At 35.3% G+C, this 16,814-nt stretch overlaps 2 protein-coding genes across 2 annotated transcripts; one reads left to right on the top strand and one right to left on the bottom strand.

Moving 5' to 3' along the window:
* The first annotated feature begins 1,539 nt into the window (after window positions 1-1,539).
* LOC132175782 (transcription factor WER-like) lies at window positions 1,540-2,603 on the top strand. Its single transcript, XM_059587835.1, has 3 exons — window positions 1,540-1,786; window positions 1,888-2,017; window positions 2,145-2,603. The coding sequence occupies exons 1-3, from the start codon at window positions 1,669-1,671 to the stop codon at window positions 2,551-2,553; spliced, it is 657 nt and encodes a 218-aa protein (XP_059443818.1). The 5' UTR covers window positions 1,540-1,668; the 3' UTR covers window positions 2,554-2,603.
* Window positions 2,604-7,209: 4,606 nt separating this feature from the next.
* LOC132175420 (carbonic anhydrase 2-like) lies at window positions 7,210-10,762 on the bottom strand. Its single transcript, XM_059587368.1, has 9 exons — window positions 10,678-10,762; window positions 10,416-10,486; window positions 9,899-10,060; window positions 8,731-8,779; window positions 8,483-8,599; window positions 8,186-8,239; window positions 7,995-8,080; window positions 7,758-7,863; window positions 7,210-7,654 (listed from the first exon to the last, which is right to left on the bottom strand). The coding sequence occupies exons 2-9, from the start codon at window positions 10,466-10,468 to the stop codon at window positions 7,481-7,483; spliced, it is 801 nt and encodes a 266-aa protein (XP_059443351.1). The 5' UTR covers window positions 10,469-10,486; window positions 10,678-10,762; the 3' UTR covers window positions 7,210-7,480.
* Between the last annotated feature and the right edge of the window lie 6,052 nt (window positions 10,763-16,814).

Genomic DNA, 16,814 nt, shown 5'->3' on the forward strand with positions numbered 1-16,814 from the left:
TCTTCTTTCTCTTGCATCGATCCTACCCGCTACCGGCCCAGGAGGGGCCACCGTGCCCCCCCTCCCCATTGTTCCTTTATACTCTTTTATACATTCAATCATTGTTTGAGATTAATTCAATCAAAATTCAACTTAATTAATACCAATCTTATCAAAACTTCTCAAGTGAGATCACATATATACCTACTTAATACATGTTAGAACAGTTTTCAACACGGTGATTGTGCGTTGAAATTGTGCTTCGGCGCACGATCATTCAATATGTTCAAAGTGACTAATTGAGCTTTGAGAGAGAATCTTGAGAGGGTATGAGAAGATGTATTTGTACATTGTGTAGGAGCCTATTTATAGGCTTGAACTAGCTCTACTTATTTGAGTTGTATTGGGAGTCCATAGTTGAGTTAGATTTGAGCTCCTATTCCTTTGTAGACTTTGAGTAGGACTTCTTCATTCCAACATTATCTTAATTGGAATATATCTTCTTATTAATTAATAGTCATTGCTTATTAATTAATATCTTTGTGGGTTTATCCTTGACTATTGGGCCTAGAATTTGGTGTGTTTGCAGTGTGAATTTATTCCCAACAGTACATATTACATTCCCATTCTACTGAAATAATGTGACAGTGTTTATCAGCTTTTGAATTTTTTTTAACTTTTTTTTAATAAGGTTAGTTCAAAAGGTAATGAGCAGTATGGCATTAGCTTAGGGCATGTTTGGAATTACGTTTGAGGGGCCTTAAAGTATTTTTAACACTCAAAAAGTCCGTTTGAAGAAAAAAAATATTCGTTTGGTAAAAAAAATTAAAAACGCTTTTAAAGGTCCAAAAAGCCTAAAAATGATCAAAAAAACACTTTTGACAAAAGCTTAAAAAATAAAGCTTTTGCCTAGAAACTCTTTTTGGCTTGTTATATTTTTCAAACACAATACCAAACAGGTTCTTGGTGTGATAGAGTTGAGATGATGATGTATGTAGTAGTGCGAAGGATTGCTTTTCTTTTAATCACTAAATTCTCAAATTTTTATCCATTAATAAAAGATAAATAAAGTCTATAATCCAAAAGATATGATATGTTTGATAGCATATTCGAATTAAAGTTTGTCGAATGAGTTTTAGTGTATCAAAGGAATAGTACTATTTTTGTCGGAAACAAAAATGGATATACAAAAGAAATGAAATACATGGTGAAAATGTATTTCTAAATGAAATATGTCTGAATAGCAATTATATGACAGTGAAATAACGGTATATGAACAGCATTATTATGATATTATTTCAGAATTTATCAAGAGTACATTAATATACATAATTCAACATAACTCTAATTCAAAAGCCTAAGTTAATAGGCTAAGGTCCACTTAGATATATTAAGTATTATTATTTTTTTAATGTGAAATACTCACACATAAATTTTTTTCGCAAAAAAGATTGTACCACCAAGCGTTGCAGATAAATGTAGCGACAATCGTGGTTCATTCACACACACACTCGTGCTCTTCCAAAGCTACCGCTAGGAGGCCAGGAGTACCTTTATATATACGTGTACACAACAACAGAGGGAGTGGACTCTCCAAAGAACCAACTCCAGCTGTACAACTCCAAGGCCGCCACCCATCTCTCTCTCTCTCTCTCTGTGTATCAAAAATCTTCTTTTTCTGCATCAAGAATGGAGAGTGGGGGTGAAAACAGAAAGGGGTTGTGGACAGCAGAGGAGGATAGAATGCTACTGGATTACATAAGGGTGCACGGTAAAGGGAAGTGGAATCGCATCGCCAAAATGTCAGGTTTGTAGCAGCTTTATTAATTTGAAGATGTACGTTGCAGTGTCTTTTTTACTTGATTATTTGAAAAAAAAAAACACTTCATCATCATCTGGTCCATGCAGGCTTGAAGAGGTGTGGCAAGAGTTGCAGATTAAGGTGGATAAATTATCTAAGCCCCAGTGTAAAGCGTGGTGATTTCTCTGAGGAAGAAGAAGACCTCATAATTCGCCTCCATAAACTCCTGGGAAACAGGTTTTCTCTCATTTTTGTCCATTTTTATAACAATCTGTCCAAGCTTTAATTATTGTGTTTTTTGTCCTTTTGTTTCAAAGATGCTAATATTGTGGCTGAAAAGTACTGAAATGGGTTTCATCTTTAGGTGGTCTTTGATAGCTGGGAGGGTACCTGGGAGAACTGACAATCAAGTTAAGAACCATTGGAACACTCATTTGAGCAAGAAGCTCGGGATCAAGAAGGCAAAAATCAAAGCCGGTGCTAATTCTTTGCGGTCGCTCGCCGGAGAAATACGGTCAAATTCGGAGCCACCTTCCGACTGCAATGGGGAGGTTGCAAGTGAGTTAATAATTGAAGATGGCTCTCATAGTGTCATTGCAGATGGCTCTCAAAGCGTATTGAGGTTTAGTAGCACAGAAGAAGAAACTCTCGTAGATCAAAACTATGGGTGTTCTTTTTGGTTTTCTCACGAAGATCTAAATTTATATACCCCAGCTTATTTAATGGAGCCTCTAGATGAATATGGTCTTGATTTTGTTTGGGATGGTATGTAGACTTCCCTTCATGTAGTGTCAATAACTCCTTAATAAATGATTTTTTTAAATTCTTTTGTAGTAAAATTTGTATGTAATTAATATAAGACTATATATGTCAACCATAATGCAGCGTATAAGACTATAATTTAACCATAATATGATTTATTTAATTAAATGGGTTATACCCCTTTAACCTTAACTTGATAATTTCGTATTGATCAGTTCATAGGTACAAGACTATATATGTTAACAATAATCTGACTCATTTAAGACTATATATGTTAACAATAATTCGACTCATTTATTTAAACCAGTCAGACCTCACAACACTAATAATCCATTATTTTTTTTTTTTAAGGAAAAAATATTTCATACTCATTCATTGATGAAAAGATCGCGAGCAAAAGTTTTGAAGCAAATCATAGACGAAGTTACGATGTTACAAACGTCAAAGATTCATACGTTACAATCTAACAATCAAGACCCATTAATGACATCAATCCGTTAACTCATGACTAGTCTTCAATTTTAATATCAAATCTGCTCCAAGCAGACTCAATTCAATGCATAGTTAGCTCTTATTCCTCGGCCATGAGAGCAGAGAACCCTCATGCCGAAAACTCTTCCTCCTCGACCCAAAAGCTAGATATTGTTCACATTGACAACCCAAGGGTCTGGATCAAAAGTAAATACCCCACTAAGCATCAAGCGGGCAGATCAAGAGAGAGGACATAGCCTTATTCAACAAACAACAATAAAACAAAAAATACATGGAAAGAAAAACAAAAACTAGAAAACCAAAAAACAGGAGCACACTAGGCGAATGACTGCAGCTGGAAGAAAAGCTGACCGCGTATTTGCTGGAAAACGATGCAAAAGGTGGTGTTGGAAGCGGATAGGGCCGATGAGCGCGGTGGGAGGAGCGTGCAAAGACCTGGAAGTGGAAATTGGACGACAAGCTAGTGTGGAGGAGATCGGCGGTGCACTCAAAGATCTAGGAGTTTAGTTTGAGTGAATTTCCCATGAGCGGCACCCACAAATTAAAGTGTGTCAAAACAAGCAAATAAGCAAAAGCAAAGATAAGCAAAAGGGGAAAAAAGAGGGAGAAGGGAATAGGCTGGGAGGAAAGGGGAAGATAAAAACCCAAGAGGAAGAGGGAAAGAGGGGGAGGGAGAGAACAAAAGTTCTCCTTTTGAGCGGCGCTCTCTGTTAGGAGAAGAAACTCTCAATAATCCATTAATTTCATATTGAGTTTGAGTCGATTTTATTAGTCGTGTCATAAATATAAAAATATCCCCCATTCTATATAATAAGGCAACACATACGAGGGCTTGTTTGAATTCCACCCACTTTGAATTGTCCTGCAACAAATAAAATTAAACAGCCTTATTGTACGGATCTCCATCATTACTTCAATTTCAAGAAATGGGAAGCAAAAGGTCGAGCTGTATTAATGGATGAGGTCATAGATTATCTGTGCAGCTATGCTAGCTAATTACTAGATGATGATGGGGACCGTTTGGGGAACCTATATTAATATTAGAAGAACATTATTTATTTATTTTTTTCTAATCAAATAAGGAAAAGTGTGTTACATGGATCAAACGACAACATTAAAAGAATGGCACCCCAACAACAAATTTCAAATGAAATGATCCAAAAGGACCAAACAGATCCATGAATAAAGGAAAACATCACTAGATCCAACTAAAATTAATGAGAAAAAGACACAAGGGATTTGGACACAAAAGAAATGCCAATCCATGGGAATATTTTGTTAAGCTCTCTCAAGGACATGCATGATGGATTTGTATACAAAAGAAATGCCAATCCTTGGGAATATTTTCGATGCTCTCTTGTCTGATTTGTAATTAAACAACTTTGTATTCTATATATGATAGCTGTTCAGGAAGAACCCAGAGGCCAAAGGGCCCTAAAGTAACCCAAAATAATTAACCTTAATTAATGGCATGTAAATATTGGAAATTAATTAGTGTCTCAAATGACTTCAATATATTTATGTTGTTGGGTTTTTTTTCCTTGAATTTAATAACAAATATATATATATATATATATATATATACAGAAAAGACAATGAGAAAAGCTGAAAGTTTGCTTTGTTTGGGTTGGGAATTTCAAATAGGAGAGTAGAGGTAGAGCAATACCATCATTTCGGCCGTACGTAGCAGCTAGCGTGAGAGTGCCTAAAGCTGTAAAACTACATATATATGACATATGAATCTTAGATTCTTAGTCGTTATTAATGATTTTCAACAAAGGTTGTTCTCACGTGAATTCTATTTCCCTTTTTTTTTGTTTTGTTTGAAAAATAGAGTATAAAATTTGGTACGAATAACGATGCATACTATTATTTTTTTACTGGTTGATATAATAGTTTTTACCAGCTTTATAATTATTATTATTGTTTTTAACCATGATTGATTTAAGAGTTAATGCACATTTATGCATTAGTTTAGTGGGATGAGAGCGGAATATGTAGCATTACGCATGAAACAATAAAACAATAGACATAATGAAAAAGAGTAATGTTACATACAAAATTCTTTGACAGTGTCTATTAATTAGCTCTTAAACAAAATTCAAAGGCTGATAGATATTGTCATTTCAGTTCAATAAAATAAAAATGAGATAAAGGTATACTATATAAGATTACGCAATGAAAACTATTTGTGATGAGAGTCGTGCCATAAAAGGAAACTTGAAGTTTTTTGTGGTAATATGAATTGGAATTTCTTGGTGGATGATTATTAGCATTGGAATTTCCTTTTCCTTTCTTTTTGTCATTATAGCAAGACCGGCAGGTGAATGTGTCAACGCAAGTCAATTAACATTGTAATGGCCAATGGGTTGGTTTTTCATGTGTTGTTGTAGTCAATATTGGGTACTGAATTGAAAATTCATAGGGTTCCCCAATGAGCCAAAGGTGATCATGAATGAATTTTACAAATTTTTCTTCAAAAACCATCATTCATGTGATGATGACTCTACTTGTTGTCATTCAGAAAAAAAGGGCAGAAAGGAGGTGGGGGTAATCAATGGATAGAAAATCTATGGGGGTGAATCGATGGTCCCAATCCAGAAATAATCTCTCTATGTAGCATATGACAGCAGTATGTCTTGAGAGGCTAGTACCAACAGGCAATGAGGCCATGTTACAAAAGGCAAGGGCTCTGATGAGTACCCAAAAAGCAAGGGATGAGCTTTGACCTTTTCATTGATTCCCATCAAAGTAGGCAACCCAATATATGGAAATTAGTCCTTGGATGATGTGAATGTTCCCTACAAATTATTACCTTTTTGAATGCTAGAAAGCTGCTTTTTCCCCACTCTCTCATCACATATATCACTTCTTCAATCTGGTTTCCTTTCAATAACAAACTCAATTCACTTTGAGAAATATTATAGGATGAAAAAGAAGGTGTTTTTGCTTCTTGCCCCCATAACTTTCTCTTCACATGTCTGTTTGGCTCATCTCCCTGAACAATTTTTCTCCAATATTATATATACTTGTTTATTTATAATTTTCACTAGTTGATATAAAAAAATATATATGTCATAGTAGGGACTAGGGAGGCCACTGTCACAAAATCATTAGAAAATATATAGGATTTCAATAAAGATGGGTTTGAAACTGATTTAAGGTTAGGATTTTCTATAAGAAATATCCCAATAAAGTGAGGCCTATATGCCACGTGATATTTAGTGTGATTTAAATTAAACACAAGCATAAGTGTTTGGTAATTTATTCCAAATATGGGTTTATTTGTGGAATCGATTTTTATTCAGATTCTTATTTCTTGACAAATAAATAAGATAAAAAATTCCAATTGAAGGTGCTTGACTTAACTATAAATAAAGCCAATATATTTCATTTATAAGGCATCAGAAGGTATAGGTCAATGGTTCTCTTATTCCCTCGAATAAACATGACTGGAGATAATTTTTAATAACAGACGGCTATGTATTTTAGCATAATAAATGTTTTGTATGCGCGCTACCATTTCCAACTAATTTTCGACCCAGCTCGACTTTTAAAATATAAGTTAAAACAACATTGTTTTGAGAAAAATAATATATATATATATTTTTTTTCCTGCATGGAACGAAGTCATTTTGAGGAAAGTATATATTAATTCACTAAAAAAAAAAAAAAAAAAAACCTAAATTCTTTATGCTGTAGCCAATTTATGGCTACGAGCCCGCAAAGTAGAAGCTCATCAAGTCAAGCGGGCTGATCCGAAGGGTATTACAATCTTGGCCCAGAATGCCAACAAGAGTAAAGAGCCATATTACAATCTATCCATGTTTATCACCTTTATTACACAAATTCTCAGTAATTTTAAGATTTAACACTGATTTTTGGTTATTGTTAGGGTTGCCTAATCTCTTTTTTCTCTCATTCCTCTTTTTGAATTAAAAATAAAAAATAAAAAACTTTATAGGTCTACATTTTGATTGTGATATGTTAAAACTTCATTTTAATAGGTGAGACCCAATACATAGAATATTTAATTGAAATGGGGGGTGAATTGACGGAGTCAAGGTTCGATCTCACTCTGATACCATATATGTTAAATTATCAGTTGTCCCAAAATCTTAAACTGATAGGAATGAATAAATTTAATCACTTAATCATTACTTTAACAATTCCAAGTATCGATCACTTTCACTGCTAAAAGGAAAATAACTTGAAACAGTAATAAGATTTCCATTACAATATCCTTTTTCTATGCAAGTACACCACTCATCAAACAGTTTATATATGCAGATTTGACTTTATTGTTACACACACGATTCAAAATCTTAAGCATATAGGAAACAAAATAATTATTCCTGCCCACTAACAGCAAAGAGCTAGCTGCTGCATGTGCTTTATTTAGTGGCCATAATAATACTGTCCGCCAACCCCAAATTCAACTGAGACTCACACGGCTATGACGGGGATGTGAGGTGAAAAGTGACACTCAAATTCCCAGTGTTCAAAAGTTCCATCAATAAAATTATAGTAGCCACCCATCAACCGTAGCTTCTTGCATGCCACCGCCTTCTGGACATATGGATAACTCAGTAAATTAGTCAGTGACAACTTCACTGCCTCCTGCATAATACACATACACGCACAACTATGTTTCATTAGCTTTGTTCAATTAAATTACTTTTTTTTTTTTTGTAGTCATCATGATTAGGTTTGAAAAGACAACCTTTTCACAATGTTCACATTGTGTCTCAAATGGCAGATTGCCAAAATTTGCTACGACTTTAGCCTTGGCAGGTTTACCGATTTTGACCCATTCGTCGATGAAGTCACTGCACATCAATATCATCACAGTTGGATATGGATGAAGTAAGTTAAGCAATATTTGAGCAGAAATTTCTTCATATCTTTGATCAAATAATTGAGTGTTTGTCAAATTAAGTTTAATGTAAAAAGGGCTTACTAGGGAGCAGAGCCATCCTCAGGATGAGACATAAGCCTCTCTATCCCCCCGCAACGACTATGTCCAATCACCAGGATATTTGGTACCTACGGGATTTTTATCTCTTGTAACACTTGGATATCATAGTACGTATAAAAGAAAATAAAAGAAATTCAAGAAGAATTTGAATATATAAATGAATGCAACTTCACCTCAAGAGCTTTGATGGCATATTCAATGGCTGCGCCGACGCAAGAGTATCTTAGCTGTGCATGCAGTAGGACTATATATATTAGCAATCTAAAGGTATTTGATAATTAACATTTAATGTAAGTCTTTTTTTTTTTTTTTTTTTGACATGTCTATACAAGGGAAAGGGAACGGGGATGGAGAATTTAAACTAGTGACGTCCGTTTCATGAGGCATGGTTTACTGCCGAGTAAGTTACCCCTTGGAGACAACATTTAATGTAAGTTGGACATGCAAGAATTCATGTGAGAAATTATTACCTGGTCAAATGGTGGAACCAAGTTGGCAATGTTGCGGACCATGAAGGCATCCCCAGGTTGGAAATTCAGGATATGAGAGGGGCTAACTCTGGAGTCTGAGCATGCGAATACCAGAAACTACACCATAAATTAAGACCAGTAATTAATCTTGCTTAAATCTTATACATAATTGAGATTTGATGATGGTTTTAATAATAGAAATACATATTAAGGTGTTTTTTTTTTTTTTTTTTTAATCTTAACAGTACCTGAGGCCACTGGCCATGGGCAAGACTATTGTACAATTCTGGATTCTTGCTGCAAAAATCAAACCAAAGAAAATAAAGATCAAACCAACCGCATCTCAGTGCAAGTGAATTGGTATAGAAAAACCATGTGGCTTGTATCTTGCAACTACTTTTGTAATTGTTAAACTAATTATTAAGTAATTAAATTTACATTTTTCTATCAGCTTAAGTTTTTGGGATAACTGGTAATTTAACATGGTATCAGAGAGTTTGAGCCCACACGTAAGGGGGAGTGTCAAATTAATGATTAAGTGATTAAATTTACTTTCTTCCTATAAGCTTAACTTTTGAGATAACTGGTAATTTAACATAGTATCAAAGCCTAAGGTTATGGAATCGAGCTTTGACTCCGTTAATTCGCCCCTAATTTAAATTAAATATTTCACGTCCCTTTTAGGATAACTGGTAATTTAACAGTAATTTTGAACAACAACTTATGGCACATTTGGCGTTTGAATTGGAACCGGACCGTTTCGCGTGGCGAACATGTTGTACATGACGTAGAGGAAGATGGAAGAGACGATGATCCAGCCGAGGATGACAGTGAATTGGATCTTCCCGGTGAGGAGCTGAAAGAGGCAAAGCGGCACGTAGAGGATTAGGTCAGAGAGGTCCGACGAGTCCTTATGGACGGTAGGGTGTATCTGTAGTGGGTTGAGAATGGACTTGGTTTTGTGCTAAATTAATCTGGTTTGGGTGGATACTGAGCTTTTCCAACGGGTTCTCGACAAACGGGAACACCACCAGCGGCACCACGAACTCCTTCGTCATTTCTTGGATCGGAGAGAGAATTGAACAATTATACATAAAAAATATATAAACATCCGAAAGTTAGGGGGTAAGATATTTTGGAGGAAATTTGTGTTAAATGTCAATTTTTTTTTTTTTTTTTTTTTAAAAAAAGGAATAGCTATTCTTCGTTTGAATAAATAGTTATTCCTATAGAATGCTTTTTTTTAGATTAAAAAACTTACCAAACCATAAAATAGCTATTCCATTATAAGGATTTAATCCTTAACCAAACGTATACCCTAATGTTAGCAAAGTTTTGCATGGTTTTAGAAGAAAGAAAAACACTTTGAATATGCCAGCCAATTAAGGCCCTACTAATTAACAAGTGGTGCCATACTCAAATTTGTTGGTCTTGAAGTATATAAACCCTTCTGTAATCATTTGAATTGGGTCTTTCTTAACTAGCTCAGCCCCATTGATATCTGTCTCTTCCAGTAGTTCGTCTGCTAGTTTCTCAATTTTTGCAGCCGTGATCACATCATCGACGCTATTCTTCTCACTGCATTCAGACAAGTAATATAGCCATAGTCAGTTATATATTCGATGCATATGTTTTGGCCACTGTTAATTAAGGAACATATATAAAGTTATTTTCTGTTCTTCCTATTTCATTTGCAATAGTTTCAACAAATTATCAGTAATTGTAAACATGTCCACGTAGTATCACAACCTTTCCTTGCTGTGTTAGTAGAATTTTTGATTTCCACTCTGAGAAATGCAAAAAACTACGCTATGATGAGCACCGTCACATTAATCCAGTAAAAAAGTAAAACGGTAAGAAAATGGCCATTGGATGCCAACCAGGCTTTAAATCAAAACCTAGCTGAAAATTATAAAATTTGCACTCTACGTACCTGAGAAAACTCTCCAGTCCTTCAACGGCCAACTTTGATGACTGCGTAGCCATATATATGTGAACCTCTCTCTGCAAATTCAAAAAAAAAAAAAAAAAAAAAAAAAAAAAAACTTTGAATTATCATATACAAAATCTAGTGGTTTGGATAAAAGCTAAACCATTTAATTAAATATAATGGTTTGGATTTTTTAAAACTCCATAGCTAGTGGAGTTATTGTAAGAAATCTAGAGGCCGGATCTTATAAAATAGAAAAATTAACCTTGAGTATATAATAGCTAAGGAGCAATAAATTGTAGAAAATTTGATAGACTTAGCTGCCTGAGTGTCTCTATTTATAAGCCAATTGGTATATCTGTCTGTGCTTCTAAGATGCTTAGCTTCCTCAGAAATATCATTCTAGCTGAGAAAAAAATACGATACCACGTTTACAATATTCTTGCACGCTTGCATTATGTCAACTATAAAACAAACACGTCTTGTCTCTTTTTTTCTTCATATTTGATTTGTTCATGTAATACCATGCACACGCAACCACTAAAATGTTTAAAACATTGTCGGTGTCCAATCATCCTGTATGTACATATTGACCATATATATATGTAATGTTTTTTTAATGCTAGCTAGATGCCATGAATTTCAAACCCAGCTACAGAGAATGCATGTTGTCACTCTTAAATCATCATGATTATCACTTATTTTAAAAGTTTAAATTGATAATAAATTTAATTATTTAATTAATACGTCAACACTCTATAGTTACGTGTGAAGTAAAAATTTTTTTTCAATAAATGAGGCTCCACGTAGAATGGTTCTCTTTTCTTGTTTGCTTACGTTTACGACATCAAGTTGAATTTTGAATTCACAATTAATTACTTCCAGATGGACAACAAAATTCTATATATGAGAAAATTAAAAGACCATTTGTATCATGCCAAAAGTGTGAAATATTTCACTGCCACTTATTTCAACACATGCATCACATGATCAGCTTACGTACGCTTTGCTATGGAACCTTAATTGTCTCCTCCAACTAACATTCCTTTTTCTCTTTCATATTTATATAGAAACAATTTTATCTGCCCTTCAATGCATCTGATTTGTTGATAATCACATGCATAACAGGATACAAAAAGAACACACACACAAAAAAAAAAAGTGTTGTTCACCTGTCTAAATGCGAGGTGTTTTTTTTTTTTTTTTTTTGGTTTAGCCACCCTTAAAATGGGAACTCGCCCTTAAAAAATAGCTTGCAAAAGGAGAGTATTTAAGAGCTTATAATATACATATGGTTAATTCGTCAATATATATATACTTAAGCTATTTGAGACAGTTAAGATGTAACATATATACTACAACACTTCTAAATTTGATTTCCACAACGGCCTACTCGATCCCATAGTTCACCCTGTTCATAACTTGAACCTGTCACATATATAGTGCATGTTTGAAACCAAATGATACAAATCTCAAATAGAACACCATTAAAAGCTGGCTTGCAGGGGACAGATGCCAGAGAACTTATATACATATATATGGTTAAGATTGTACTTAACTAAGAGTCTTCCTTATCATCTACTTCTAAGCCATGTGGGACACTTCGATTTCTTAAATGTGTAATGGGATAAATTTGGCTAGGTTCTTTATAAAGGGAACTTTTTTTTTGTTTTTTGATAAGCTTTATAAAGGGAACTTAATCTTCTTCAAACGTATGTTTCGAAATAATTTTTTTGATAATTTTATTCAACAATTCAAATAGATGATTGTTGTGCATACACTTGTGAGGTTTGTATCCCACATTGAGAAAGTATGAAGAAAAATATATAGTAGTTACTATACATAAGTGGACCCAAGTTCATTAGCTTATGCTTTAGGGTTAGAAGTGGTTTCCTACTACGGGTGTCAACCCGGTCTGGTTTCCCGGTTTTTGGCCAAAACCGGAACCGGAACCGGGGTCCCGGTTCCGGTTTTACCCGGTTTGGTAACCGGTTTTGAAAAAAATTAGTGTTTGGGGCTTATTTTAGGTATTGGGCCTAAAATAAGCCCATTATTTTTTTCATAAGTTAGCTCATTTTTTTAAAAAAAGCTATTAATCTTTTTGTCTAAATTAAAGAGGCTTTATTGTGATTGTTCCAAATAATTAAAAAATAAACTTAAAAAAGCCTAAAAATCATAAAAAATCAATGTTTTTGCCTATATGAGCCTTAGAAATAAAAAATCAAAATTTTTAAAATACCCTAAAAATCATTTTAAATTAGATACATAAAGAAAACATTAAAACAATAAAAAGTAAAAACAAGTATGTAAACAAACCAACATGCACAAGAAATAAATACCCCTTACTACAACAATTCAAAACCCAAAAAAATAAAAAATTAAACAAATATTTAAATAATCTACCAATCAAATACACTCACAATAAAAATAGTAATATAATATAATATAAATATTATTTAATAAAATAAGACCCGGTTCCGGTTTTCCCCATTTTTACTGGGTGCCAAAAACCGGAACCGGAACTGGGGTCCCCCCTTTTTTTTTTTTTGGCAACCGGAACCGGTCCCCGGTTTCCCGGTTATTTTTGACACCCCTATTTTCTACTATATATGTATATTAAATTACTATTGTTTGACTCTCTTGGTGTTTCTCTCCCAACAATTGGTATCAGAGTCCGTGGTTAGCTTCTGTTGTTGCTGATACGAGTGTTTTGGTTTGACGCGTTTGGTTTGAATCCCAAAAAAAGAGTGTTATATCTTTTGGAGTACGCGTGACACTCTTATGTAAAGGAAAGTTGGGTCAATGTGGAAGAGATTTATAAGTGAGAGGAGATTTGTTGTGCATATACTTATGAGGTTTGTGTTCCAGATTGAAAAAGTATGAAGAAAAGAGTGGTTAATATATATAAGTGGACCGAAGTCCATTAGCTTAGGCTTTTGGGCTAGAAGTGGTGTCCTAGTATGTATATTAGCTTTTTCTTATTTGACTTCCTTGGTGCTTCTCTCCCAACAACAATAACTAATAGCTTGAAGCTTTATTCGAAATCTCTCTAGTGGGGGAGTTGAGTTGTGTTGGGGCATTTCTGTTGTTGTTGTTGGTTACCAGGGTAATATTATAGGCCAGACTGCAGACTCAATCTCAAAAACCCACACTTGAAGGCAATCAATATTGATTAATTAGTATCATGTTAATAGTTGTAGAAATAATGTAACTTCAATATATAGCAACATAATCGTAATTTCATTTGTCAATGGCAATCATAAAAGATGTTTTACTTGTGACAATAGGAACAGGTTCAATATATATACCAATATTGATGAGTTCAAAAGTGATAATCATGTCATGTTCAACAGTAATATTAATAATGTTTAACAATAATAATAGATGATAATAAGAATTGTGCTTGTCCAATAGTAATAAAAACTGTGTTCGATCAGCAGTAATAAGAACTTTGCAGTAATAATAATTACAAACCCATCGTCTGCCATATGATCTTATTAAGAATTCAACAAAGGCTCTTAATTAAGTGAATACTATTTATCTTCTCATTTTTCCTGGAAATGAAACAATAAAACAAGAGAATATTTGTCTTGTCATGACATGAAAGAAAACGTGGAGTACTTTGGTGGTTGTAATATTAGAAACATATTAATTAATTAATTAGTATTGGGTTTTCTTTTTTCTTTTCGTGATTTGCATGGCCGGCCGTTGTGTCAACGTTAGTCAATGATGTTTTTATTGTTTTGTACGTGGTGTTTTTATAGTCAATATTGGATACTGAATTATTGGGTTTCCCTAGTGACCCCCAGCTGGAACTGATCATTGAATTTTAAGGTTAATTTTTTCTTCAAACACATATCATTCACATGATGATGTCTCTCGTTGGATCATTTAGAAAATAAATATTAAAAGATATGAAATCCAAGGGGGTAAAATCTTTGGTCTCAGACCTGAAATGATGATCGATGATTCCTTGGTAGCATATATACTAGCATATATGACAACAAAAGGCAAAGACCTTAGACCTCTGATCTGTACCAAAAAGCAAGGATGAGCTTTGAGTACCTTTTGGAAATTAGTCCTTTTTTTTTATTTGTAGGTAAGGTAACAATATTGTGGTCCATTAGCAGCTCTTGTTATGTTTTTGTATCTTTTCGCTTGGGGGCTGCATTTGTTTGCACTACTCTACAGTCTAGCTAGTGCATGCGCACAAGCTTTATCTTGTTTTAGCTATTTAATTTAACTAGAAATTTAGATAAACCAGTGAGACAAATAAGTTGGCTTCTTATAATTTGTCATCTTATATATATATTTTTTCGTCTCCTCTTTTTTAGACACGAACATGTGAGATGGGCTTCTATACTCGAGCAGGGCCATGGGGGTTCTGTCCGGGCATGCAGGACCCTTGTTATTTGGCAGTACTTGATAAGAGGGGATCCGGATCCTCGATCTCATCGTAGCCTCTCCAACTTGAACAAATCATAAGCACTACTCTTCAAAGATAATTAAGGATGTTTAACACTGTTTGAATATATGGAAAATATATTATATTTTTCATATATTCCATAATTATGCTAATATTGAAATAGTATCTATTTATGGGTTGATTAAAATCATATATTGAGATTGTAATCAAATCAAGGGGATTTGATTACCAAACTGATATTTAGACATTACCCTATAAATATGAACTTTTGTATTGTGGACAAATCAAGTTAATGATCACAATGTAGCCCTTAGAGGTATTCTGAGTGGTGGACGTAGGTATCTAACACCGAACCACCCGTAAGTTCTTTGTGTTCATTCTCTCTCTTGCTTCCACTATTATTCCCACATCATCATTATATCAACATGGTATCAAAGTTATTTGCTTACGCCAGTCGATCTAATGGTCTTGTGAACTATATATTTTTCTTCAATTTATTGTCTGTTTCTTAGAAAAAAAAAAACACAAATTTGCAGCACACACGGCTGCTTCCCATGTCTGCACACTGCCACTTGCCGCCAAAGGCCACTTGGACGTTGTCCTCTCATCCAATGGCCAGTTCACTCTCTTTGGCTCCTTGGGACAGTGAGCTCCGCCTCTGGGATCTCCGGGCCGGGGTCTCTGCCCGCTGTTTTGTGGGTCACACCAAGGACGTCCTCTTCGTGGCGTTCTCCATCAAACCGTGTCCTCCTCCCGCGACCGCACAATTAAGCTTTGGAATACCCTTGCTGAGTGCAAGTACACCATTCATGAACGAGACGGGCACAACGACTTGGTCTCTTGCATGCGCTTCAGCCCCAACACGCTCCAGCCCACCATCATCGTTCATCGGCCAGTCATTGTGTTGAGAAGTTGCCGATCTACCCATTGCATCAATCTCCTTAGTCGCCGACCACATCACCAGCTCCGCGCCGTCCAGATCCGTTCACCAACACATGCCGGCGAGTCCCTCTAGTCTCCTTGGAAACCCCCAAATCCAAATGAGTGTCTACTATCAGCTACGCTCACAAGTTCTCCAATGCACATGCCCACACCAGATCATATCCCGCAGGTGCACATGAATGCATTACACCGGATTCTTATCAAGAGTCAGAATCTTGCCAGTTACACCAAGATACTTGTTGTGCTACCCACACCAGATCAAAAAAAAAAAAAAAAAAAAGAAAGAAAAGAAGTGTTGCGGGTGGCGTGGAGTGAGGAGAGAGAAAAGAAAGAAAAGAAAAGGGAGAAAAGAGAAGGTGTCAGCCCAGTGAAAAAAAAAAAAAAAGGAAGAGGAAGTGGTCCAAGTGAACCACATCACGCGCGCCACGCACCGGTCAGGTTCGGTGCGCCGATCTGATAACTGCCCAAGTGGGCTCATTTTCTATTTATTTTTGGCCCAAGTCGGCCCCTTTTATTTTTGGCCCATGTCAGTCCTTTATATTTTTGGCTCATTGTCAACTTGGCCCATTGTCGGCCCTTTCTGAAGTTTGGCTCATTGTCAGCCTTGGCCCGTTGTTGGCCCCTTTTAAAGTTTGGCACGTTGTCAGCCCTGGCCCGTTGTCGGCCCATTTTGAAGTTTGGCCTGTTGTCAGCTCATTTTGGAGTTTGGCCCGTTGTTGGGCCTTTAGAATCTGTATTCACCAACCACCTGCCACTGTCGCTGGCCTCCCGCCAGCCTCTATCTCCTCCGGCAGTCGCCACCATCTACGGCTCGTTTTCGGCCTCCGCCACCGTCGTCATTATTGTTTCAGATTTTAAACTCAAGGTTCCAGAATATTCCACTTTGAGTTTGAGGGGCGATGTTAGAATATATGGATATATTTTTCATATATTCCATAATTATGCTGATATTGAAATATTATCTATTTATGGGTTGATTATAATCATATATTGAGATTGTAATCAAATCAAGGGGATTTGGTTACCAAACTTGT

The sequence above is a fragment of the Corylus avellana genome, chromosome ca3 (genome assembly GCF_901000735.1).
Source record: "Corylus avellana chromosome ca3, CavTom2PMs-1.0".
NCBI lineage: Eukaryota > Viridiplantae > Streptophyta > Magnoliopsida > Fagales > Betulaceae > Corylus > Corylus avellana.